Source organism: Lipophrys pholis (genome assembly GCF_963383615.2).
Source record: "Lipophrys pholis genome assembly, chromosome: 6".
In the NCBI taxonomy this organism is placed as follows: Eukaryota; Metazoa; Chordata; class Actinopteri; order Blenniiformes; family Blenniidae; genus Lipophrys; species Lipophrys pholis.
The window spans coordinates 11,239,079-11,266,822 of NC_137629.1; the positions used below are offsets into that span (position 1 = coordinate 11,239,079).

Consider the following 27,744-nt stretch of genomic DNA (forward strand, 5'->3'; position numbering starts at 1 on the left):
TCACAATATTTGTAATTGAACCATACTGTATCTGTAAAGATCATTAGTTAACGTGATCATGTCCGCAGGTCAACCGCAGTCTTTTGGGAGTCAAGCACTGCATCACATTGGCTTACCATCCCCAGGCCAATGGACAAGATGAACGCACCAACAGAACAATCAAGACTGCACTGTCCAAATACTGTGGGGAGCAGCAGAATGACTGGGATGTTCATTTAAAGGGTGTTGTGTCCAGCATCAATACGGCAAAACAGGTAATACTGTGTAACAACTGGAAATGGAATCAATATTCAACTGGGATTGAAAAATGTAAATGATATGGATTTATGTCTCTTTCAGAGGTCAACCAAGTACACACCATACTGTGCGTTATTTGGTAGACATCCTCGCACCCCAGGAGTCATCAACATTGGACAAAGGGAGGAGGATGACATTTCTGTTGTTGTGAATGAGGTCACAGAACAACAGGTTGAGGCTCAGACTGCAGAAGTCAGTGAGCTACATCAAAAGGTGACGGTAAAATAGTTCTATGCATCTGTAGTTCAACTTGAAATATATGAACAAGGATGTTCTGGGAAATAAACAGAATGTAATTGGACTTGATAATATCTCTGTAAGGAAGTTTTGACTCTTGTCCAAGGGGCTTCATCAGTTCGTGCTCATCTGATTAGGCTACGCTCGTCCGACTGGCTGTTTTAGAAGCACTGGTTTTTAACCTCAGGACGTGTTTCCAAAAGCCAATGGTGTCCAACAATTGTTAGAAAAATTGCTAGAATAACCATGACCTGGACAGATTACAATATTCGCTTTTCAATTCTTTTTTTTCCTCTCAGATCTACCAGAACATACAGATTGCCCAGGACAGACAGAAGAAGGACTATGAGAGCCGCTAAAGAAGGAATGTCATGTCATTCCACTTTCAAGTTGGTGAGGAGGTCCTGAAGGCCAACAAAAGAAAGGAAGGCCGAAAAGGAGGGCGACTGGAGAGCAACTGGTCTGGGTTTTACGTCATAAGCTCCATATCAGAAAAGGGAGTGGTGAAGTTATCGAGCATGACGGGGGCTCAGCTGAAACAGAGTGTTAATGTTTCACAGCTGAAGCCTTTCATCAGACCTCATTTCAGAGGTATTATGATTAATATAAAGTCACGATGTATCTGGATTATGTATGTGGTAGTTGTTAATACTCCCTATTTCTCATCGGAAAGCAAAGAGCCAGATGTCTTAAATGACAATTTTGAAGAAATTATTATTAATCGATTATTTTTTTGTCCATTAACAGTTGAACAGGAGTCCTTGTTCAAGGAATCACTGGATGATCATGTGTACTGTTCTGGGGCGAGTTATTTAAAGGAGATGCATCCAACTCAAGACATGCTGGTAAATATATAAATATGATGACATTTTTACACAAACCTTAGTATGCATTATTTTGACTTTACAGTTTCATTTGTATGTTTTCTATTGGTTTTAAGTATGTTTTGTTCTATGTTCTTCATAGCTCCGCTACGTACTGGACACCGAAAGACCTGGTGCAGAGATTATTGTCAAAGACGGGAATGTCTGCTTGACAAGGGAGGACTTCTGGAGTTTAGGCCTTCCTCAGTGTATGGAATGTAATGTATGTATTTTATAGCTTTGATGTCAATTGTTTCTGGTTTCAAAATAATTTACAAGTTACTTGCTTCTCATTCTTTGTTGCAGATTGGGAATGCATGCTTCAAACTTGTTCAAGAAGCTGCCCAAAGTCATGTATGTTTTTTTTATATAAAAACATACATTATGCTATTTTTTCAATTCTTAAATTTTTTGAATTAATGCTTCTTAGCAGTGAAAGTTAGCAGTAGCGGACAGTTTGCAGTTAAATATTTGCTTTCTATTAATATAGGGAAAAGATATTCATATTGTGGACATGTACATTGTTCCAACATGGAAGTCTAAGGAAGTTGACCCAATGGCTGCTTTTCCAGTAAGTTTTTTTTTCCAGTGACCTTCTGTGTTTCTTGTCCTTGGTTTTCAGTACTGTAAAATCACTTGTTTAACATGTTAGGACAACCTCCTGTCCAAGGAGCTCATTATCGTCCCTGCTTGGAGTCATCAGCCTGGAAGAGCTGATCATTTTTTGCTTTGCGTGAGTCTATTCCTAATCCTCAAAACAGACTTAAGTAAAACTGAACTCAATTTCTGCTGTAGCTGTTGTTTAAGGATTCATGTAAATTTAGCTGTTTTGGAAATGGTTGACAGGTCCTGAAACCAGCAAAGAAAGAGCTTCTTTTGCTGGACCCACTTGAACCAGCTGGTTTTGGTGACACTTGTTACCATAACATCTTTAGGTTTTGTATCATGAAATCGATCAGCCCTGTTCTGTGGCTTGTTCAGTGTGAAGATTCTACACAATTCATAGCATCCCAGTACCAAGTTATTGGCCAGGTTTGTCAACATAATCAAATAAAATTCCTAATACAAATATTTTGCAACCAGAGGTCAGTAACAGGATACTATGAGTTGTGATGTTCACCTCGTTACAGGAATGAAAGTTGAGCCTCGTTCAAAGGCTATTATAAAGTTCAGCCCTGTTCAGTGGCTATGTGGTTTTGTTTTGTTTTGTTTTTCCGAGAGTTTTGTTCTTATCTTGTTCATTGGTATTGGGGACTTTCATCTGTCTAAAGCATGCTATTGTATTTTATATTATTAAAGTATGTAAAGTATAGAAAAGTAGAGTATGAGTTTAATCATTTGTGTTTCTCATGATTGATTTTGGCAGTGACCTCGCTCAGTGTATTGCCCCAGGGCCATGGAACATTAAATATGGGAAAGACATTGAGGTATATTTTTCCAGTATCTCATGCATTTGTATACATATCCTTAATTTCCTTTTGACCGCAACATAGTTTTATAACCTCAAGCTTCACCCAATTCCTACAGGGTTTCCCTCAGCAAACCACTGGAAATTCTTGTGGCGTCTTCATACTGATGGTAAATTGCTCCCCAATCTCCATTTTAAAATGTTTCTGTATTTTTTGAAAATAATGTAACTTCACAAATCTTTTTCTTTCACAGTATGCACTGAGCCTGAGCACCGATGCTCCACTTTGGTTTGCTGAGGTCAGTGCTTTTCTTCTCCGATGGAACAAAGAGGGAAATGGGGATAAAAACCACCCACCATTAATCATTTCAGCTCCAATCTGAAATGGATTTAAAATTGTGAAATTGTACTCTGCAGTAACTGTCTTGAAATCATTTTCTTTTTCCTGAAAATGACCATGACCATTCAACTTCACTATTCTAACATTTCTTTTAGAGGGACATGGCACGCATCAGAAAATGGTGGTGCATTACTCTAATGGAACGGTTCCAGACTGACGGGTAAGACACGTCTGTAAATGAAACTTCCTGAACAACATTCTAGTTTACTGTTTTATTGTTCTCAACACAATATGCTCTATAGACAGTTTTGAGCAAACATGTTGCCAAAGCAGAAAATCATATGTACATAAAGTAAGAGTAGAGTATGAATACCATAAACTATTCTGTCACTAACATCTTTCTCGAAAGCCACGGACAGAGGTTTGCCTACTGGACCAGTGAGGCTAAAGCTTTGCTACAAGGGTCACTGCAGCCAGTATACAGCGTCTCTAAATCAAGAAAGACGCAGCATCCAGTAAGCATAAAGCTGATGGCAGGAGGACATCGATCCCTTCCTATGTTGTCTTCCTTTGTACCAAGCTTTAATTCCATGACATTGAACAATCACGTTTCTCTTTAAAGGTTCACGTTGAAAAGTCTGACTGGTGCTTCATACTGGAGGTAATTGTATTTAATTTTTTTATTTTACTACAAACAGTGGACACAGCTGAACTACTAGTTATAATCACAGACTGATTCCTCTCACTGTTGGGGAGATAAAAACATCTGCAGGAGGCTCTACGCCATCATGAGACAACCAGTAAATAGTATGACAAAGATTATCAGGGGAATGTTGTGCATGCTTTCATCTGCATTTCCAAAGTAAATTTTTCCAAAACTTTATGTCCAAAAGTCTTTTTGTCTTGGTGCTGTCAATGGGGAAGTCAGTTTATTGTTTGAAAAATATTGATTTTGGTTCACATATATTTTACAGTTGCCAAGATGTGTGCTCACAGACATCCTTGAAGAAGTGGTACTGCAGGAAGGTGATAAAGCTTTCCAAACATTGGCTCTGGTGTGTACCACCTTCAGAGATGCTGTATCTGCTGAAAGTTTCAGAAGGCGTGCTCATTTTCACTGGCTTGACAGTAAGTACTTCAGTAAATGGCACAATAATGTGCAATATTACTTTAATGCTGTGCAAGCTATAGATGTTTTCACTAGCTCAAAGGAAATGTGCTCTTTTGGCTGACATTTTGTTTTACACAGGTGTTTGCACATGGAGTAGGTTCTCTGTGAACTACAGGGAAATGTTCTACATCATGTACACCGTCGACACCTGCCTTGGATGTGGTTGGATGTTTTAAAAACTGCACCCCAGGTACATGCATGTCATACTAGAAAATCTTGTATCTATTTCATTGCACATACTTATTGATGGCAGCTATGCAAAGATTTCATGCAGACTGTACTGTAGTAGTAGTATTCTTTTTTTTCTGTCACTGTTTTACAGGATATGTCGGCACAGGGAGAAGGGGGCAAGTGACGGCATTCTATTCCGAAGCCAGTCATCCAGGCTACTGCAGCCACTTCTGCAACCAGATGCATTAAGGTGAAGAGAAGTGACACACAATTCCTGAACTAGACTAATCAACATGTCTGTTACAATGGTAACTTCTAGACAAAAATATCTATGCATGTTGCAGGATATCCTTGCAAAGAGGAGCAGACACTTGACTCACCCACCGACCTTCTCCACTTGTCCTCAGCTCCAGCTCGCCAGTCTCTGCTCATCTTTTTGATTGCACTGTTTAATATTTCTTTGTAAATTTGTTTTAACTTCCTTGTTTAAAAAAAGGTCCAAATGTGTCGCTGTTTTTAAGCATATTTGCCAATAAACTTTTCTTAAATATCTTTCTGATATTGTATGAATGAAATATTTATTTTAGCTGCAGTCGGCCTATTTACTGGGTGAAGAGTCGCCACTGTGCTGTTTGGTCCATGTTTAGCATGGTCCACACCATGTCCCCAGAGGAAGTCAAGGAGAGAGTTGTCTGAGATTAGAAAGAAAATGATAGACAAGCATAATAAAGCTAAAGGCTACAAGGCCATCTCCAAGCAGCTTGATGCTCCTGTGATGACAGTTTCACATATTATACAGAAATTTTAGATCCACGGGACTGTAGCCACTCTCTCTGGACGTGGCCACAGGAGGAAAACTGATGACAAAGTAAAGAGATGGATAATATGAATGGTAACAAAAGAGCCCATAACAATACCCAAATAAATTAAAGATCAACTCCAAGGTCAAGGTACATCAGTGTCAGATTGCACCATTCGTCATTGTTTGAGCCACAGTAGACTTCATGGGAGACAACCAAGGAGGAAAAATCATTAAATTTTTATTTATTTTTAATTTTGTCAGATTCAAGATATTTCTCTGGCCATTGTGGGTATTTCTTTGATTAACAAAGGTGTACCAAAGATTTTGTCCAGGTGTGTGTATGTTAATAATGAAAACTATACAAAAATATGTGAAACAAAAAGTAACAGTAATTATCTATCTATCTATCTATCTATCTATCTATCTATCTATCTATCTATCTATCTATCTATCTATCTATCTATCTATCTATCTATCTATCTATCTATCTATCTATCTATCTATCTATTCATCAATGAATCCCGTAATGTAGTTTGTCCATATGGAGTTGCCGTAAATCACATTGTGTGACGTCATCGACAGGCGCATGCACGAACTCCGCCCCGGACCGATCTGGTCGCGTGAGCACATGCGCAAGCCCCGCCCCGGACAGATCTGGTAGCCGGGTCAGATCTGGTACCTACACCGGAAGGTACACGGACCGTTCACCTCGTGTGAGCCCTCCGCCCCTCCCTTACCTGAAAGTCTGCAGCGGAGCTGCGCTCAGACAGTTTCTGAGTGATGGTGGAGGAAAAAACATACATTGGTTGTTTAGCAAAGCTGGCAGAAATAAATACATGAATAAATACTTGAATTAATAAATAATGTTAAAATTAGTGCTGTCAAGCGATTACAATTTTTTTACTAATTAATTGCACAATTTATGGTAATTAATTGGGATTAATCCCATTGTTTTTCTACTGAAGACTGAGACCCCATTTACACGACAACATTTCATGTGACAACACCTAATCCGTTAAAAAAAGTAGTGCGTTTACACTGCAGGAGCGGACGCAGAGGCGGGCCACAGGAGGGCGCTGTTGCTTGATTTTGTAATGAAAATACACAGACGTGTGCAGAGAACAAAACACTATAAACATGAAGACAATAGAGAGAACCTGACATCCGCATGGACTGATGACACATCGGATGCTATCAGGGAGAGTCTCAACTATTAAACTACTGATCTGGACCATAAAACTAGAATATAGACCGCGGGTCGTACCACTATGGGGCCGCCATGTTTGTTTACAACTGGATGAGCAGGAGGGAGGGGGAGAGATGTGCATGCGCAGTAACAGGCTCTGTAGCCTCCATCAGTCTCTGCAGGAGGGAATAGCGACCATAAAGAATCTTTCCACCGTGGGAGCCGGATTAAAAACTTTGTGGATACAGTGCATCCGCTAACTGGTGTCGTGTAAACGGACCCCCCAAAAGTGAAGAAAGTTTTGCGGATGCACTCGTATTCGTTGTTGTATAAACGGGGCCTGAAGCTTGTAATGGATATTCATTCAGGGAAAACCACAGAATTAATGTCGACTCAACACACAGAGACTATATTTAAAATCCAAACTATTTTTATAACGTCCTTGTAGCTTTGCACGATTGCTGTTTCTCTCCAAGATTGGCAAAATAATAACAACATAAATTAATTAATAAACATCGAACATAAGTCTGGGTGCTGTTAGAATGCGGGTCCACCACATTGAGAATATTAATATTTCCAAAAACAAAGTTGTGAACCTATTACATGATCAAAGTGGCAATAATATACTGTAACACACACACACACACACACACACACACACACACACACACACACACACACACACACACACACACACACACACACACACACACACACACACTATATTTTTAGTTATTTACTTTATGTTTAATGATTTATTTAACTTCATGACGCAGTTCAGCTGAGCATCCAGGTCCTGGAGAGGGTGGAAATGGTGCGCCTGCACAAGTGACTCAAATGATTCAAATAAGTCAAATGAATCAGACACCCGATTCACTTGGATGAAGGACTCAAAAACCCTTGAGTCAGTTTAAGGAGTTGGGTTTCCCGTCACTACAAGCAAGTGAGGGAGATGACAGACTTTCTTCACTCCTGGGGCTTCATACAGGCTGCAGGGACACTGATTACTGTTAGAAAACCATTAAAACCATTGGAAAGTCAATTTTGCATAACATCGGACCTTTAAAGTTTACAGGTGGAGTTAGAAAACTTTCTTTGTAAGTGTCATTGCCTTGACTTACTAAAATACACCTCCAATCAATTTTTAATCTGGAAGCTTGTCCCCAGAAGCTAATTTAGGATCCGCTCAATGTATTTAAAGCTTTTATGCATAGAAAGTCATTTGTTTCACAAGTTGACTTTTTCCAGCAGAAATAGACTTCCTTCAGTGTAGTTTCTGAACAGAGCTACTTTCTATATAAAGACATGATAATTGTCCTCATCGAGTATAGTTCAGGCATTTTAAGCTGATTACATATCAACATTGAGAAATGTTAATAATGGTGTTTGAACCAAGCTCGGAGCTGTTTTGCTGTTTCGAGGAGCGTCAGCCCCAACATGCTTACTGATGTTTGTTTTGCTTTGTGTGCAGACTGATTAGAATATGTGAGAAAACTCACCTGCTGTGAACACAAACTCCTCCACACTTTAGAGCAAACATGAAGCTGACTCTGCTCTTCTGCTGTGCTCTGCTTCTTCCCATCGCTGGTAAGTTTGTTCATAATAATTAAAGTAACATCATATTTTACTACTCATTAAATCAAACGTTTGAATGTGATAAAATCATTTATTAAAAGGGTTATAACGAAAATGTAAAATGATGTTCCCCCAATAGTTTAATGATTGGAGACTGTTGTAAATTTGGAATTTTCTTTAGCTGTCAAGGTGGATTTTTCACTTTAAGGTAAAGTAAAAATTATAGTTTGTTCAACAGTCTTATGAAGGTTTCTCTTCTTTCACTAAATACAGTGTGACAATAAAAAACAAAACCAGGTCAATCAACAAATGTAAAAATCCATCAGCAACAATTCAGTTTCCGTCCATCATCTGAATTCAGCATTTAATTCAAAAACTCACTATTTTCACAGACAATTAGTTTGTGCCTTTTTTCTATAAATAAAAAACAAAAACAAAAAACCTTGGAGTCACAACAGAATAAAATCCAATGACTGCTTTGTCTGAGTTGTGACTTTCAAAAACATAAAAGTTTTCACCATTGTTTCCAAATGTATTATGATGTGGTTCAACCATACAAGTGTAGATAATATAAAGTTAAATACAATAAAAACCATGCAACATTTTACCAGTCGATCGATTTAAAAAAAATGGATCGTTATGTGATGGTCGATTAGGTTAATTTTCCAGGTTAGGCTTCCTCCTATTAGAAGGTATTAAATGTAGAATATAATTTATTCATCTCCTATATTAAATAAATGTTATCATGTGGGATTTAAATTTTTAAATTTTTTACATATTCATTAGATTTCTTCTTAAATTTTACACATTAATGTTTGTAACATTCCTCTCGATGTTTCCTTGTGAATGAGCAATGGAAGTCCTAAGTGAAAGTATTATTGAGGGCTACATCAGTAATGAAGTCTGTATTTTCCTTTTTTTAAAGTCTTGTCTGAGGAAGATGACATCTCCAGTCATTTTCCAGACAGCCAGCTGATCCCCATGTCTGCACCTCCTGCACAACAGAATCCAGAAGTCAGAGAGGTGAGTCTCTGGGAAGCTCGGACTTTATCTGTCACAAAGAAGCTTTGAAAAATTAGGTTCTAGCAGTCCACCACAACTTGCTCCTACAAATCTAATTTTAGATCTTACATTCAATAGTATTCAGTCTGTTTTATAAATATTAAACAAAAACGTGTTTTGCTTCACGGCTCATACTTTTGAAAGTCAGGTTTCATAAACCAGGCGAAGGTAGTCAAGTGTTGTTCCATGTCAAAGCTTCAAAGTGTGTCGAGTAAGTTCAAGAGTACCTATCTGCAGACAAAGGACGCTGCCATACCTCCACGCCATCCCAGAAGTCACGCGATAATCATACAGGAAGTAGTCTTCTTTGTGTGCCGTACCTTTCACCAGGAAGTCATGTCACCGACACAACATTTGAGTGTTTATTCAGTGTAAAGTAACTAGTTAACTAACACTTTTAACAACTTTATACTGCAAGTAAAACTGAATCTCCATACAGGAAGTTACATAATGTTTGGTGTATTTTTTCTGTGTGAAGTCGCAGGGCGGATATTAAAACATAATTTTATATAGTTACACAGTCAGGTAATTGACTCTTCTCACCACTGTATACAGTATATAAAACGGAATCTTTATTGCGTGCTGCCCCTCCACACAGGAAGTTACATCACCTCCATTACTTCCTGCAAGCCTGCGGATTTTATGTCCAACATAAATCCCTTATTTGCTGCCATCGCGTCGATTTGCATTACACCCTGAATGCCTATTAGTTACAGTTGTCGATGTCAAAAGCTTTAATTAGAATGCAGTGCAGCTGAACAATGATTGGGTATATTTTTTTCAAACTCTTTATGTCTCCGCTGTGGCTCCTGGTTATGATCAATGGATTGATTTTTCAGTGGCGTGATCCTTAACATGCTCCTTGCTCTATTTATCATCGCAACACACATGTACACATTATGTACACATTATGTACACGTGTTGTGTTTCATGTCCAGCCTGACTGTGAGAAATATGAGGGGGGAACCTGCACCAGGCAGTTTGATCCAGTCTGTGGCAGTGACGGGAAGACCTATGACACAGAGTGTGTTCTGTGTCAGCACAACAGGTGTGTACAGCGCACACACACGCACACACACACACACACACACACACACACACACACACACACACACACACACACACACACACACACACACACACACACACACACACACACACACACACACAGAGGTTTGAAACCAAAATTTGTTGGATTGTTTTTGTCTTTTCAGATCAATGAAGACAAACGTGAAGGTGGCAGGAAAAGGGCCATGTCATGTTTAACTGACCATGCCACACACACACACAGTGCTCGGTGTGTGTTGGGGAGGTCATTCTTTTGAATAAAGTTATACTGCATCATAATATATCCTGTCTGGTCATTTTCAATTTCCATCTCCAGAACTCACTGTTACAGCACCAGGTACAACACTAACAGAGTTGATCAAGGAAATTGGAAGGGTTTTTTTTTTTGCTCAAGTTTTAATTGACACAATTATTACATACATATAAAGTGCTAAAAAAAAGACTATTGTGTCAAATGTAAGAACGTATGACCAAACATAAAACAACAATCACATATTGATCAAGTCAAATATACAATGCACACAGTATAGAAAAAACATTCAAAGTGGAAAACCTTCCATCGCCACCTCATGCACACAGTCAGGATCGTTTAGTAAAAGCAGTCGGTCTGGAACAGCAGCAAACACCAATACCTCAACATGTTTGAAGAAATGCCTCGAGCTTTTGTTGAATTTGACAAAAGAACATTTCTCATGCACCTGATCTTCTTCATCTTAAAGTAAAGAATGTCCTTCATCCATAAAGAAAGAGGGAGGGATGGAGGGGGGGGGTATCCTGTTTTATTTTTAAATGTCTTTTTTTATATAGATATAAAAAAAATTATTTAAATATAAAAAAAAATTTGATTACAAAATGTCTTTTTGTCATGGTTCCGGGAGGGCAGACCCAAGATGCAGAACACACGAGACAACGCTGGACAGATTTGAAAGGGAAAAATCAAGTTTATTGAACAGGGGGATCCTTCAGCTCCCAGTCAACCACCGCTGGGAAGCTTCTTCACGGCGCAGGATGGGAGAGGATGGCGAGGACCGGGAGTCCGCAGGGAAACAGGAAATGCTGCGAAAGCGAGGGTGGGGAACAGCCGAAGATTAACAAAAATCCAAAGGCACAAAACCCGGTATCGATTAGTCTGGGCTCAATGCTACAACTTGCGAGCTCTGGGATCATCACTAGGAAAAAAACTCTGAAGCGCGCTGGAACAAACGATTACCCTCGCAGGAGTACGGACTGGCGACGACCACTAGCAGCTCCAGGCTTTTAAGGTCGGAGCTGCTGATGAGCCACAGGTGAAAAGAGTTATCCTCCCCCACGGCTGCGCCTGCTCTGCTGTCCAAATGCGAGGGGGAGGAAGGACACCACACACAGAACAGCAAGACCATACCCACCAAAACAAACAGAACACAAAACATAAAACTGCCAGGACCGGACCACCGAATCCTGACACTTTTAAGTATCTAAAGCACTTTATGCTATGGAACTGTATGAAAAGTGCAATAAAAATAAAGTTTGAATTTATTTAATGATTTGATATGAACTCATTTTCTTCTTGTGACATAAGTTTAGGGTTCAACATTATACTGTTGTACACATGGATTCTCATACTCATATTTGCAGCTGAAACATGTCAGCAAGGTAGAATCTTTCCTGCATCTTCCTGTCGTTAAAACAGAGTCTATAATATATGAGGTTTATTGATGTGTACATTGGAAACTGGGGATCTATGCAGGATTCTCTTGTCCTGCACAGATCCTCCATGTACCAGCAAGTACAGGTGACGTTTCACGGGTACACGAGAGCACAAGTATGGACAGTATGGGTATTGGAAAACGGCCACATTGTCACAGCCTACTGTAAACTTAAAATACCCTTTTAGATTTCCCAGAATTGTCAATACCAGTTTTAAATTCTAACCACACTGATATATTTATTACCCAGTAAAACCCCTCAGGACACCACAACTTTTATATTCCATATCCCCATTTATGAGAAACAGCCATGTAAAAAAAAAGGAAAAAAAAGAACTACAATTCCCTAAAGCTGTTCTTCACTCTGTGATGGCAGAGCCTGTGAAATATGTAGTTCTTCTTGTATATAAACCTGCAGATAATTTCTTACCAAAGGTTAAAGTGGAAATCTAATTTTTTATGTTTTATGGCGCCCCCTGTGGGTGAGCACGCATAACCACAGCCCATGTGATAGAATAGGTCAGGAACTTTGTATAACACTTCATTCATGCTTGTGCCTCATTCAGTTGCAGAGTTATGGGACTTACAATATCCACCAAATTAAAAGTTTAGAGGTCAATATTTCAAAACAGGAACTATGTAGAATAGCCAAACCTTTATGACACTAATCGACTTATCAAGACCTTTCAGATGATGTGTATGGTTTAGTCTTTTGGTATGATTTCACTTTCCACCCTCCGAGAACCAGCCCTTGTGTCACGTCTAGGCTTCAAGGAACCAGAAATCAAATGGAGAAAAAACAGTAAAACACTAATATAAAATTAAGATATAATGGCCAAATTCTTCTATTAGAATTTGGTTCGGATTTCCTGGAAATCATATTTGTACTGTTGGGTCAATATTTAAAAAATCAAATCATGATTAACAAAATGTTTCCACTGCAGTCTAAATTATACGACAACGTACCCAATCCAAACCAGTACACGAGCTGGGTGGGGGATCGGTCCCTAATGAATATCAAGGAATGGATCAAATCAAATCTAAATATATGAAAGACTGCTAACAATTAACTCAACCATTATAATATGCAATCATCAACCCAAAAAATCTCTGACTGGCTACGGGACAAACTCCACGACGTGATCCACCCTGGTGGGGCCTTCCTCCGGTGCGAGTGTCTTGTGACAAATGATAAAAACTCTTGATGATCCTGGGGTATACTACTGACAATATGTGCAGAAATTTTAGATTACTCACAATACTGCAGCCCAAAAAAGCAAGAAATTAGGAATTTATAACCTTTGGAAATCAAAGTCACAAAGACAGAATAATCCTACTATACAGATGGAAACAAAGGGATGAAGGGGTTTAAGGAATGGAGAAATTGAATCAATGTGCATTGGCCCTTGCAATACCCTTGGTTCTCCATTTTCTAACCACACACACACACACACACACACACACACACACACACACACACACACACACACACACACACACACACACACACACACACACACACACACACACACACACACACACACACACACACACACACACACACACACACACACACACACACACACACACACACAGAATTGCCACTCCATCAGCTGCAGGGTTCCCCTTCTATGTAACCGCTGTTTTGATTCACAGAGCTCCGCTTGAGGCTTTATTTGGTCCAAAAACAGTCTGTCATGATTCACACATTAACCAGCAAATTACGTTTACAAAAAAAGTGTCTGTTACAAAGAACTTAGAAAACTCCTTGTTTCCCAAATACACCAACAAACAAACAAAACCATGTTTTAGGTATTTAAAACTGTTTAATTAGTTTGTCTGGTTAACACTAAACAGCTCCTTAACTTTACAAAAAAAAATCCCTTGATTGGCTCCTCATCAAAATAATATTTCAAAAAAGCAGAATACAAATGTTACCATTTCTGGATGTTCTTACTGGATTTCTTTCAACATGTCAAAGTAACAGGAGCTCTGGGAGGACGATTCAAAGTGAAGAGTGGAAATCTGAGCACTTTACTTATGTAACCAGCTCCAGCACCCGGTCCAGCTGAGCTGGTTGAACAGTAGCTACCAGGATCTAGTGGGTCTTCCTCAAGACCTCCTCATGAAGTCCAGCTCCACGGATTGGGTGCAGCCAGAGTCTTCGTCTGTGGCTGTGGCCGTCATCTCTGTGAAGCCAAACTTGATTTTCAGTTTGACTTTGCGATCTTTGCCTCGAGTGGTGTTGGGCATGCTCACATCCATGGATCCAATTTTCTCCACCCCCCACTCATCCACGTACTGTGGGTTGTTTCTCTCTGTGCGGAAAAAAGAGAAGGTCATGCTGGTCTGTGTGGACTTTATTGGAACGAAGCTGTACTCTCTGGGTTCTGCCCAGCCGACATCCTCATCGATCTCCACCAGCCTCTTGAAGATGTCGTCGCACAGGTCTCCGGTGTCTGTGGTGAACTTCTTTTCTTCTTTGTGTATGGAGGGATTGAAGTCTTCGTTGACTTCAAGTCCATAAGTGAAGGCACTTTTACGAGAAGACACCACGGCAGGGTTTGTTCCAAACATCACAGCTCCCTTCACGATGGCCTCTTGTGCTCGGAGAGGACACAGGACTTGACATTGATTCTTGAATTTATTGATGACGTGTTGCCTCAGAGTCTGACTCTCACTGTAGCCCCCCACCAGCAAGATGTACCCGATGCAGAAATCTTTCTTCAGAATTTCCTTCAGGCATTTCGTGATGCCTCTGAGACTGTCATCGAAGAAGGACCTCATCTTCTCCTTGGAGATTTGGATTAATCCCTCATTCCATGAGGCCCCTCTCACTCCTTCAATGAAGGTTTTCAAATCTTTCCCGCTCTCTTTAACCAGCTCTGCCAGGTTGTACGGACAGCTAATCTCTGCTTCGTCGTCATGTCTCTTTGAAAGAGTGAATTCATACATCATTTTCTGCAGCTCTCCTGGTTGCTCTCGTTCATACTTTTCCCACAGACCTTCACCAAAGATCTCTTTGAGAAACTCCCTAAACTTTCTGTCCACAACTTGTCCTCCCATATCATTTCCAGAGGCCTTGTGCAGCTCCTTCAGGGCTCCTCCACCCAGCACCTCGTGCACAGTGATGTCGATGGTCCCACCTGTGGTGCAAAGAGGGAGTGACACCAGACAACATCACAGAACTGCTCACTGCTACATGATAACATGGTTTAGAGCTGATCTGAGAGCAGAGGATATCAATATGAGTTGGTAAAGAGTCTTCAGAGTATCTCATTTCAACAGGTGAACCTTTTCTCACCTGTTCAGGTGCTGCTGCCTCTGGGTTTGGGATGGGGAGGTCAAACTTTGACAAAGACTTAGAGGAAACCTCCAACACTATCGCATGCAGTTTGATCAACCTTCACTGGGTCATTTTGTTATTTAATCTATATAATAACAACAACAGAGTCTCACTTCTCTTACACAGCTCAACAAACCCAGGCTCTGTCCATGCTCGCACTAGGTAAGGTGATAATGTGACATGTCAGTGATTAAGTTGATCCTAACTTCACTAGCACCATGCCGACTGAGATGTTGGAGGAGCCAGGTTAGGCTATACGCTCTGCCTCCCTCTGCTCCATCAGATTACTACATGATGGTACACTAAGTTACTGATGCGCCCCAAACATGTCAGGAAATGGTTTTCCAGGCAGTTCATTATAAACTAATGACCAATTCAGGTTATCTCCTGAAGGGGGACACCCCACTCGCTAACAGACCCTCACTGACCTGGGCACCAGCCATAAACCAGTAAAGTCTACAAATAAGATCTTAACGTGTCAGGTCATTCACGAGGATGAATGCCACTTTCATAGATGGCCACTTGGGTGGGTGTCAAACCAGGAACTTCAGCAGAGTCTCTAAAGCTGGCTTGGCTCATGGCCAGAAGCAGTTGGATAGATGGAGGTACGGTGTCTGGTAGGGTGATGGATCTAATTGTTTGTGCATTGTCTTTCTACGTGACGCAGATGCGGATAATTCTGCATCGATGCTGCGATAAAACATAATACATTATAACATAGTAATGTTTTTTTTTGGGGGGGGGGGTTATTGCAACAATAAAGTTCTCAAGTTAAAAAAACCCATTGAGTACTATGTGATGTCATGTGACAGCAATGTCCCCTGCCAGTACACAAGAGGGCACGAGCATTGTCTGGGGAATAAAAATGACAAAAATAAGACTGTAAATTGTGTTCTGCCAAAATATCAAGAGGAGATGAAAGATATAGTTCATACAACACCAAACCCTCTGGGCACCGGAGCTCAATTTGACTGTTTTCACTGCTGTTGTTTTTACGTTCATATCTCACTAGTTAAAGTGTTGATCTTGAATATTCCTTGTCCCTTTTTTTAGCATAACCTCACCTACATGATTCTACAGTTATTTGTTCATTTTGACACCCTGGAAGAACACACTGGACCTAAACCCCCCCCCCCCCCCCCCCCCCACCCCAAAATACAAAAAACTAAAAGACAAGAGCATGTTTATCGAACTAATTTTGGTTTGGTATCATTTTGTTCAGCACAACCTCACCTATTTGATTCTACAATTATTTATTTTGACATACTAGATGAACATACGAGACCTAAAATTGCAAAAACAATACAAAATATGAGCAGGTCAAGGATCGATTTTTATACTGACAGACACAAACATGAAATAAAAGATGAATGAAAGCATATCTAAACGAATTCTTACTAAACAGTTACAAATCCATTTTCTTTTTTTGATTGGCTGGATGTGGGCAACACGCGATTCGGCAAGGGAGGGGGGAGCATAGAGTTATAGAGTAGAACTAGATCTACGTATGTAGTAAGCATTGATCGTCTGTTTTTTCAAACATTGTCCACACAGAAGCAAATTACTAAGCTGATAAGTATTGGACACTGCAGAGTGTGGAGTACTTAGTTGTTGCCCAACCTTCCCTACTCCCAACTGCATTCATCTCTCCCTTCTCTCAGGGTCAGCAGAGGTACAATCAAATGAGAGGTATGGACAGGTTTCCTGTCTGTTTGTGCAGCCTCCAACTACACAAAAGATCTTCTCTGTTATCTGATCAAATTATGCCTGAAGTGTGACTGTTTACCATGTTGTTTCCAGTCAGGAGATGTTGAAAATAGGGTTCCAGTCTTACCGGTAGACCTCTGATGTCACATAAAAAAACCTCACAAAACTTGGCAGTGATGGCCAAATGACGCTTCATGAAGCTTCATGAACCACTGTGTATATTTTCTGACTCCACCAGATGGCACTCTTGGTTTGAAGCTAGAGACTGATAGACTGGCAATGAAGTGTGCTTTGAAACATTTGTTGAACAGACAGCGCCATCTAGTGGCTCCAGAAAATAAAGACAGTGGTTCATGAAGTTTAATTTGGGTATCACTACATTTTAGCATTTACTGTTGTAATGTAAATACACTTGCTGTCTGCTGTGTTCAGACTAAAGTTATGTTAATGACTACCCGAACCAGGATTTGAATCCCTACCCCCTACCCAGACCAGTTTATTTATCCCTACTCTACTCGAACCAGGGTTTGAGTCCCTCTCTCATTCTGTCTGTCCGTTTATCCTTTTCTTCCTGCTCAAGGGAGTTTTTCCTTTCCACAGTCACTCATGCTTGCTCAAGTGGATTTGTTGGGTTTCTCTCTGTAAAAAGTACCTAGAAATGACTGTGTTATATTTGGTGTCATATAAATAATATTTTATTGAATTTATGATGTTTGTCATTTTCTAAATTAAAAAGCGAGTTCATATTTATCTGACTGCTTGTATTCATGAATAGGAAAATGTATCCATGAGCAGTTATGAAGAAAATTGAGGATGCGACACAGTTGTGCATCATGATGCATTGTGAAATTTAATTGAATCAAATCAAATCGTTGACAAGATAATCGTAATCTAATTGTGACACCAGTGAAGATGCAGAGCACCAGCATCTGGGCCGCTACTGTTCAAAAAAATAACTGAGGCTGTTGCGGGTAAGCACCGATGACACACTCCTGCTGGGACTGCGTGTTGGAAAACAAAGACTGTGTAGGAGGCTGCGTGTTTGTGCTGGGAAACCAGTGTGGTCTGTGCTGAGTTCAAGCACAGTAATATAACTGTATACCTTCGAGGAAGCATCTTCCCTCTGTTCTTTCATCGGATTTAAATGAGAAGATCCCACATTAGGAAGCTGTAAACTGGTCTCAGCTGCAAGGGGATTACTAACAGACCGCTTCACACTTAATGCTTTTCTACCAGAAAGAACCAGGAGCTAGTTCTGGGCGGTGCCAGGGCCAGTTCTTAAATAAGCACCACCAAAGAACCGGTTCTTTTGGCACGTCATTGCGTCACTCCAAAACGTGATACGTCACTGATGTCACTGACTTCACCAATTTCACGCTGACAGCGCTCATACAGGTACAAGGAGACGGACTTTATTCATCGGTTTAGTCCGGTTCGCTACATCTAGTTTGGCCTGAACCTCAGATGCACCAAGGAGCCAGAAAACATTACGTCTCTTCTTATCTCTATTGGTGTTTTTTCACGTCCATCTTCCTTTAGTCCAGAGCCTCAGAGTGGCCATTGAGGGAAAAAAATAACGCGTGTATGAGTTTGGGGCTTATTTTTCAACATTTGGGCATTACACTGTGAATTTCTGCTCCTTTCACATTATTTCTGGGTGTGTCTGAATCAAATGCTTCAACATTGGAGAAGATTGGAGGTGTACAATGATAGAACGAAGCTCTAAAAACTGTTTCCAATGGCAACCTACGTAAACACACTGACTAAAATTCTCTTTCACATGAAGCGCAGTTAAAAGGCTCATTTTATGCCTATAAAATCCAAGCTTTCATTGACAGTAGTATGTAGTTTGTTTTTTAGTTGCTGATGAACCAAAAGTATTTATTATAAAGAAGTTCTGTGGTTATAAAATAATATTGGAGTGTCTCGGAGCGGAGCGGAGCAGCTGCACACTGCATTGCTCAGAGGCTGCAGGTCCTCAGCCTGCGGTCAGAATGCGAAACAAGACCTGGACGTGACTTTAGTTATAATACTGTCACCATGAAAAGTGTGAAAAAAACGCAGCTGACTGACAGGAGGAGCTCTGCAGTGCTCTCGAGGGCTGCGGCTCCGTGAACGAGGATTAAATAATCCCGTTCCCTCATATTATTAACTTCAGGTAGCGACTTATTATATCATTCCCACGCGTTATTTACATTTTTTTCACTATAACCACTCTGGGGCTCCGTGTTTGCTGTAGTTTTCAGAAAGCCGGTACAGCCTCGCTTCCGCCTTTTAGGTAGCGATAACTCCAGAGATAACTCCGCCCCCAGCTCATGATGCGTCGGGCCCTAGTCTGGCTCCTCTTTGGCCCAGCAACGAAGTGGGGACAGCGTAGCACCAGTTTAGCCCTTGTTTGGCCGGGGCTTTGGAGGTGGAAAGACAAAGAACTGGTGCTAAGGCTGGCCCTGGCTCCGAACTAGCACCTGGTTCTTTCTGGTGGAAAAGCCCCCATCTTCTGAAGGTTGGCACTCATAAAATCAACCACAGATGTGATATGTAAAGCTAGAATTCAGATTCTGGGAGCCTGAAAACTACAAAACCTAAGACACATGTGTTCTGTACTTCTGTGAGAACTCTGGTCTTCAAAAACCAAATGGATGGATATAATGCAGTGACTTGTGAAGAAAAGTGTAAAAACAAACCTCCACAGTCCACAACGATGTACTGTGTTCCTGGAGTCTGATCCAGACTGACTTGTCCCTGGTTTTCTGCTATGAAGCCGTCAGCTGGGAGCTTCTTACACCACACTGAGGCTGCCTCAGGCTCCAGTGCGATGACCAACCGGTCCTCCTTCCCGGTGGTCACAATCCCAGCCTGCAGAAGAAGGAGATGAAGCAGTTGCTCCTGTCATCATGAAGAGCGAGTTTGGAGCCCCCTCCTCTGGACTTCGTTACCTGAGTGGCAGCTTTCCTCATGAACTGCTTGGCTGAATGATCCCAGATGGCAGGAACAGTCAGCACCCAGCAGAAGTCTGATTGCTTGAACACTTTCCCAGAGGAGCTGTTGATGGTCTTCAGAGCATCATCCTTCATGTATCTCAGGGCCTCAGTGAAGACTTTCAGGGCCTTCATCGGCTTCCCGTTGGCTGCTTGAATGGTCACACTGTCGTCCAGTTTCTGCAGAGTTGCCCAAGCATTCCATTGTCATGAGGTTTTATTGCTTTAATCAGATTTTATGAAAGAAATGGTGAAAGTCACGAGTAACCATTATTGAAGATAGCCTTTTAGCTGTTGTTCCTTAAATACAGGCTTTTACTGAGAGAACATAATGATAATAATAATTAAAATGGGAAATCATAATGCCAACGCTCATCTCACTGTTAATAAACACACAAAGCAGCCGTACCCAGAACCACAGAGGGGTAAACAACAAACATCCAAAGCCCTGACTCCTCCCACCTCCTGAAACTCCTCCCTTCCCCTCTGAGCTCACCTCCTGTTTGGCCTCCTGTACTCTGGGAGGTATTACAGGTTAATAAAAGCTGAACTTCAGACGTAGTAACAGACACAGAATGAATCAGAACAGGATTAAAGCTTTAATTTATCTGTAATAAATTGTTACATCTGCATACTTTGTCAAATTCCTCTATACTTCCTCACCCTCCTCCGATACTCATCCTCCCCCCCCTCCTCTACTCCTGCTCCTCATGCTCCTCTTCTTCACTTCCTCCGTAATCTCTACATTTCATACAGATGTATCTGTAAAAACATCTGGTGTCATTATGTCTTTTATATGTATTGTAGCCCAGTGGTTGACTGTGAAGTGAGCAGAGACCGAGACAGACACACCAGCAGAGACAGAGAAAGACGCAGAGACAGACACAGACACACCAGCAGAGACAGACACACCAGCAGAGAGAGACACACCAGCAGAGACAGAGACAGAGACAGAGACAGAGACAGAGACAGAGACAGAGACAGAGACAGAGACAGAGACAGAGACAGAGACAGACAAAACAGTAGAGACAGGCACCTCATGTTTGGTGATACAGAGAAATGTTCACTCACTTGGCCATACAGTGACATCTTGAAGCACTGGAAGTAGAACTTCTGCGTTGCTTCCTTCCCCCTCATCTTCAGATAGACCTTCTGGGCTTCATAACCAAAAGAGATGAATTCTTCATGCTCATCAAAAAGGATGCAGGTGGGAGTCTTCACTGTCTTCTGCCCCACCTCTGCACCCCAGTACCTGATGAAGGGGTCAGTTTCGGCCCCCCTGGCTGTCAGGCTGAAGGCATAGCCACTGTACGCCGTCCCAAAGTCGATGGCGATGATGTAAGACTCACTCATGGTGAAAGTTGTCCGGCAGGTGACGGCTGTGCAGAGGCTTATAAAGGAAGCTCATGGGAGGGACAGGGGGAGGGACTGAGCGAGGAAGTGAGGGAGGGTCCAGTGTAATTCTGCCCCCGAGCTTTTACTTGCCCTGCTTTGGTGCAGGTTTCCTGCAGAGCTGCAGTCACACAGAGAACAGGATGAACCGCCACAGGAGCAGGTAGTCTTCTTCTCCACCTCATTTAACAGTTTCTTAATGTCTCCACTTCACTGTGTCATCTGTCTCCACTTCACTGTGTCATCTGTCTCCACTTCACTCTGTCATCTGTCTCCACTTCACTCTGTCCTCATGTCTCCACTTCACTCTGTCCTCCTGTGTCCACTTCACTCTGTCCTCATGTCTCCACTTCACTCTGTCCTCATGTCTCCATTTCACTCTGTCCTCCCTGTCTCCACTTTAGAGATCCTGCTGGAGGTCTGTACGAGTCAAGGTAAGTCAAGGTTTCACACTTGTTGGTTGAGCAGTTTATTTTTTCTCACAGACCGGATAAGCACGGCTCATATACTAATTCTATATGATGAATATCGACTGACTATAGACTCACTCCTTGTTTTATCATCATGAAGACGATTCAGACAAACACTGGAAGGATCAAAGCTCAAGCAGGAATAGGAGGGGGGCTAATAATTGTTGCTGTGGTACTAACAGAAACAGTCGTAGCACTCTTTACTAATGGTAGTGGTTACAGTAGTTGTAATGTATTGGCAACAGTAGCCGTTACTACATCTGTCACAGTAGCCATAACAGTAGTTGTTACAGTGGTCATAACAGTAGTTATAGTTGTTGTTTCAGTAGTTACAGTAGTTGTTATGTGGTTGTAACAATAGTTACAGGAGTTGTCGATGCAGTAGTTGTTACAATAGGTACCAACAGTATTAATAACAGTAATCATTACTGTAGTTATTACACTCGTCGTAACAGGAGTCGTTACCCTAATAATGACAATGGTTGTTACATAAGCCATTACACTTGACATTAAAGTAGTCATAACAGTAATTTCAGTAGCCATTATAGTAGTTGCAATATTTATTACAGTCATTACAGTAGTTAGAGTTGCTATTAAAATAGCTGTTACAGTAGTTACAGTAGTCATTACAAAAGTCTTTACAGTAGTCATTACAATTGTCATTACAGTAGTCATTACAGTTACTGTTATGTTGCTTATTCCAATAGTCATAACAGTAGTCATTACAGTGTTTACGTTTGTTATTACAATAGTCTTAACAGTTGTTGTTATAATGTTTTTAGAATATTCATAACAGTAGTCAATACAATAGTTGCAATATTTGTTACAGTCATTACAGTAGTTATAGTTGCTATTAAAATAGCTGTTACAGTGGTTACAGTAGTCATTTCAAAAGTCTTTACAGTAGTCATAACAATTGTCATTACAGTAGTCATTGCAGTTACTGTTATATCACTTATTACAATAGTCATAACAGTAGTCATTACAGTTGTTACGTTTGTTATTACAATAGTCTTAACAGTTGTTGTTACAATGTTTTTAGAATATTCATAACAGTTGTGACAGTAGTTACAGTAGTCATAACAACAGTTACAGTACTAAAGGCCCCAAACGGCCCAGAGTTGGGAGTGGCCGCTATCAATTTGTGTGAGAGAGAGAGAGAGAGAGAGAGAGAGAGAGAGAGAGAGAGAGAGAGAAATTTAGTGACATGTAATAGTGACAAAATGGTGAGTGAGAAAGGAAAGTAGCCTGAACCTATAGCAGCGTCACTAGCCTGAACCAGCTCCAGCAGCAACCTTTATTATACAGAAAATCCTTAAGCCAACCTTGAAAGTAGAGACTGTCAGCCTCCTTAGCTGAAACTGGAGCTGGTTCCACACGAGTGCAGCCTGATAGCTGAAATCTCTGCTTCCCATTCTACTTCTAGTGAACCTAAGGACCTCCAGTGAGCAGGAAGCTGAGAACCAAATGTTCTTCTAGGGTAAAATGGGACGAACAGATCTGTGACATATAATGGAGTATTAAGAGCTTTATAATTGAAAATCCAATCCGATCCAGTCCAACTTTATTCGATAATAAATTTGACTTTCACTTTAAAGCACATGTAAAGACACCACAGTGGACCAAAGCGCTGCCAAAAAAAAGATGTAAAAGTGCACAGTTCATATGTTAACATAAAATAGATAAAAGATACAGACAATCCAATAAAATTAATACAGTTAAAACAAATCAAAGGGATCCAAAGATGGGTTATATAATAACATTAAAAGAGGAGTAAAGACTGTGTAGGATGAAAAGTCAACAGCTGACGTGGTGTCTAAGGCAAAAGAGAACAGGTTTTTTTTAAGGCATGTTTTAAAAACAGACAGAGAATGGGCCTGTCTGCTTGATCAGGGGTCAAGACATTTCACAGCTTTAAGAGAATGACTGCAAAGGTGTACTTCCCCTCTTAGCTTTCACACTCACACTCACACTCACACTCACACTCACACTCACACTCACACTCACACTCACACTCACACTCACACTCACACACTCACACACTCATACACATCTAACAGTAGTAATGTACAGTTAACTATGTACTGCTGTAACCATGGTAACAATCAGGTTTATCGATGACTGAAGTATGTGCTGTATTCTTTCAGCTCACACATGACTACAGAAAACTTCAGCCGCAAACTTCAAGAGGCCAGGTAAACTCTTCTGAGCTTCATCCATAGCTTTTTTTTTGGGGGGGGGGCAAAAGGGTTGGAGTTGGTTGGGGTGGCTTCTATGGGTTTCAGGGGGATTTTGGGTACAAAACAGTGTTTCAGAGGGCTTCAGGGGGCTTTGGGGGAGGCTCCAGGGGCTTTGATGGGCTATGCAAGGCTTTGGAGTGGTTCAGGGGAGATTGGGGGGCTTCGTTGGAGCACTGTACTCACTGCTGCTCATGTGTCCCACAGTGGTGCTGTAAAGCGTCTGGAGGACGAGCTAAACCTGGTCAAAGAGAGGTACCAGCACTGGAAGCTGCTTCAACCTGCTTCCACCTCTTCGCCTGCTTCCGCCCCTTCACCTGCTTCCTCCTCTTCCATCTCTTCCCCTCTTCCTCCTCTTCACTCTCTCACTGCTTGTTCTCTGCAGGATGGAGGAGATGAATGCCTTTTACATGGTGCAGCTGAGCGGAGCAGGGTAACTACATCACTCCTCCCCCCAGAAACTTCCCTTTCTCACTGTTCCCCTCCTCTTGACACGTCCTAATTCATTTGTTCTCTTTTCAATCAGTTTGACTGAGATGGAACATTTTTACAAGGACAAACTGCAGAAAGAAAGGTAACCACCCGACCATCATCATACAGAGGGTCACAGGGGACGTGTTCCACCTGTCCATTCCATAAAGGTGGTTGGTTGGTTGGTTGGCTCTGATTAGTTGGCTCGTTGGCTGGTTGGATCATTGGTTGGCTCGTTCGTTTGCTCTGTGGGATTCCAAATACCAATGTAGGAAAAGCACCAAATAAAGCTGAGCTGTTTTTAAAAATTGCTCTATGAAATGAATTGCAGATTCATTTTTGAAGTGAAGCAGTGAAGAGCTTCTTCCACTCATGTCAAAATGTATTGTTTCTATGTTGGTTGCATAGGGTTCCTTCACTCATGTAGAAATGTATTGTTTCTATGTTGGTTGCATTGGGTTCCTTCACTCATGTAGAAATGTGTCATTTCTTTGTTCTATGTGTAGAGCGAGTATGTTGTTTGCAAAGGTATCCAGAATACTGTGACATGTGGGGTTCTCGGGCGAGAGGAAATCATATGTGTAGGTGATTGGAGACTGCACATATCAATATGAGAAAAGTGCAAACTAAAGTTGATCTGATAGAACGGATGAGCACGTGTGGGAGATAATTGCTTCTGCTTGAGATTATTAATTTCTTGCTCTCATGTATTTCTTTTTATGGGGGGGCGGCTGTATCTTGGTTGGTGGAGCAGTCGTCTCCCAATCGGGTTGCAGGTTTGATTCTGTCTAAACATGTCCACGTATCAAAGTGTCCTTGAGCAAGACATAAACCCCAACTTTCTCCCAATGGATGGACAAGGCACCTTGCATGGCAACCACCTCCATTGGTGTGTGAGTGGGTGAATGTGATTAATGATGTAAATTGCTTTGGGACTGCTCAAGCGGTTGAATGTTACTATGTATGGAAAATCCATTTACCATTTATTTCTTTGCAAAGTTGAAATGTATTTGTTTATTGTGTTTGTTTTATCTTTGTAAAGCAATGTGATTTGCCTTGTGTCTGACCGATGCTCTCTGAATAATTTTGTCTGGCCATTGGTTGGGTGTCTCATTGTTTGGCTCTTCGGTTGGTTTGCTCTTATGCTTACTGGTTTGATATTTGGTTTGTTGGATCGTTGGCTTGCCCTTTGTTTATCTTGGTTTGCTCATTGGTTGATTAGTTGGTTGGTTTACTTGTTGATTGTTTTGCTCAGTTTGTTTGTTTGTTTGGTTGACGTGCTCGGTTGGTTGATTGATGTGTCCAAGTACATGTGGGTTTGGCCCCACTGAGGTCATGTATCACAGTCTGAGAGAAAAGTCCAGCACGGGGTTCAAAGCACTGCTGGTCTGTCTGATGTTGTTCCTCCTGATGTCCACAGAGCTACGCTGAAGGAGAGTAAAGAAGAACTGAAGTCCTTCAAAGACAGGTGCTGTCACTAATCTGATGTGTCGACAGGTAGATGCAGGTGTGTGTGGCAGTCTGAGGATGGGATGTGTTTATTTCTGCAGGGTGGCGGGGGACATCAATCTGTCCATGAAGACTGCAGACCTGGAGAACATGAACAGTCCTGTGAACACCACCCGACTCAAAGAGATGGATGATGGACTGAAGCTGCAGTGGATTAAAGTCAAGAAATATCTGAGATCCACAGGTTCTTCCATCGACAATGCCGAAGCTCAGATTCAGGTAGACAATGGTCGGATGGTGAGAGGTGTGAGGCTTCCACAGTTTCTTCTAACTGATGTGTTACTGTGACCTTTCCAGAAACGCTTTGATACAGCAGACAGATGCATGGAGGACAAGAAGCATCTGATCCAGAAGCTGTTTGATCTGGGTCCTCTGAGCTCAGGACACATGTCTCAGAAGGTAAGGCCCTCAAAGAGTCACATGTGAAGGTGAATGGAGTTACTACAGGCTCAGTGAGAAGTTGTTCCCTCTGTTGCAGGTGATTCAGCACAGACAGTTATGTGTTCAGAACCTCCAGCTGGCTGTGTTCCACAGCAGGATGGAAGCTGCTCCTCAGGTGGGTTCCTCACAGCTCAGCACCTTCTCATCCTCACACAGAGCTCTGACATTGTCCACCGTCTGCTCCACAGCAATTTCACTCTGAGCACAGGGTGGAGAGCGATCAGGATGTGGAAGACTTCTTGACACAATGCCTCTGGGTGGGCTGCCTCATGGCTCTGAATGACCCTCCTCTTCCTCACAGCTGGGGGTGCCTCGCTTCCAGCAGCAGAGCTCCTTCTGACCAGAGAGCACATCAGGTCAACAGCAGAGACACAAGCAACCATTAAACAGCCTGAGAACCACAATTGTGTCCTTCAGTGTGCAGTGTGAAAGTCTGTCAAAGAATCTATGTCTGATGCCAACATGGAGATTCAGAGTGGAACAATAAAGCCAATCTAACCTTAACCATCTGAGTCTGGTTGTGTTTGTTCATCTGTCATGCTGACACAGCAGCAGGACTGCTAGTGCTGATTGTAGTGGAAGTAGTAAGCCACGGTTTCACTGCGCAGTACGTACTGGAGCGGGGTCCCACCACAGAAAGTACGGTTAAAATGTAGGCGGGTTTGTGAACGACGCAGGGACCGCGTTGGGTGAAGAACGCAGAAGTGGCCAGTTGCGACCAGCTTTACCCGGCCAAAACAGGTCGTCCTCTATGACACAGAACAAACTTACTCATTGTGAACAGCAGCGTCCAGCTCCTGCTGAAGCTCCATTGATAGTAGAACTGTATTACGACATTTTTCCAAGTACAGTTCACAGTTAAATTACTATTTGTCTCAAAATTCCCATCGTAGGACGAATAGTAAGTAAACCGTACAGTAAGGCTTACGTTAAATACAGCGGTACTGACCATGATAACAGTCGTACTGAATATAAGTGTAACTGGTGCTGACTAAAGGCCCCTTCATTCTTTGTGCAACGTACGTTTGCGCAGTAACGTCAAAATCGTCATCCGCCCCTTTGCGCTGGGTCCACTGTGGCCCGACTGAGGTCGAAATTTTGTGACCGTGCGATCTGTGCACTGCTGACGGCGCACATGGGTCAAAGACTACTCCCCGTCTGAAAAATCACAAATTAAAAGCAAATAAAGAGCCAGACGGCTCAGAACTCCTGAAATGAAACCTAAACTACTTTAGAAAAGTTGGAGAACGCCGGGCAGCAGAAGTGGAGATTTCTTCTGGGTTGTTACGTTACGTTATGTAACGCGCACGGAAGTGAACCCAGAGTGG

The 27,744-nt window shown here is 41.6% G+C and overlaps 3 protein-coding genes across 4 annotated transcripts; 2 read left to right on the plus strand and 1 right to left on the minus strand.

Annotated features, from left to right (window-relative positions):
* Nucleotides 1-7,999: 7,999 nt before the first annotated feature.
* LOC308111098 (trypsin inhibitor ClTI-1-like) lies at nucleotides 8,000-10,459 on the plus strand. The gene is made up of 4 exons (XM_080465841.1): nucleotides 8,000-8,062; nucleotides 8,976-9,073; nucleotides 10,051-10,160; nucleotides 10,327-10,459. Exons 1-4 carry the CDS (start codon nucleotides 8,014-8,016, stop codon nucleotides 10,376-10,378), a joined length of 309 nt encoding a protein of 102 aa, XP_080321967.1. The 5' UTR covers nucleotides 8,000-8,013; the 3' UTR covers nucleotides 10,379-10,459.
* A 3,053-nt stretch (nucleotides 10,460-13,512) lies between these two features.
* On the minus strand, nucleotides 13,513-21,258 carry LOC308111051 (heat shock 70 kDa protein 12A-like). Its single transcript, XM_080465766.1, has 4 exons — nucleotides 20,968-21,258; nucleotides 19,855-20,076; nucleotides 19,603-19,774; nucleotides 13,513-15,011 (listed from the first exon to the last, which is right to left on the minus strand). Exons 1-4 carry the CDS (start codon nucleotides 21,247-21,249, stop codon nucleotides 13,978-13,980), a joined length of 1,710 nt encoding a protein of 569 aa, XP_080321892.1. The 5' UTR covers nucleotides 21,250-21,258; the 3' UTR covers nucleotides 13,513-13,977.
* A 131-nt stretch (nucleotides 21,259-21,389) lies between these two features.
* On the plus strand, nucleotides 21,390-26,919 carry LOC308110660 (uncharacterized protein). Of its 2 annotated transcripts, XM_080465091.1 has the most exons (12): nucleotides 21,390-21,451; nucleotides 21,693-21,722; nucleotides 23,185-23,238; nucleotides 23,906-23,953; nucleotides 24,203-24,250; nucleotides 24,381-24,428; nucleotides 24,522-24,569; nucleotides 25,887-25,934; nucleotides 26,017-26,194; nucleotides 26,273-26,374; nucleotides 26,454-26,531; nucleotides 26,605-26,919. In XM_080465091.1, the coding sequence occupies exons 4-12, from the start codon at nucleotides 23,913-23,915 to the stop codon at nucleotides 26,800-26,802; spliced, it is 789 nt and encodes a 262-aa protein (XP_080321217.1). In that variant the 5' UTR covers nucleotides 21,390-21,451; nucleotides 21,693-21,722; nucleotides 23,185-23,238; nucleotides 23,906-23,912; the 3' UTR covers nucleotides 26,803-26,919. The 2 variants fall into 2 exon arrangements, with proteins under 2 accessions (XP_080321217.1, XP_080321216.1); XM_080465090.1 differs by lacking the exon at nucleotides 23,185-23,238 and having other exon boundaries at nucleotides 21,391-21,451.
* Nucleotides 26,920-27,744: the final 825 nt, after the last annotated feature.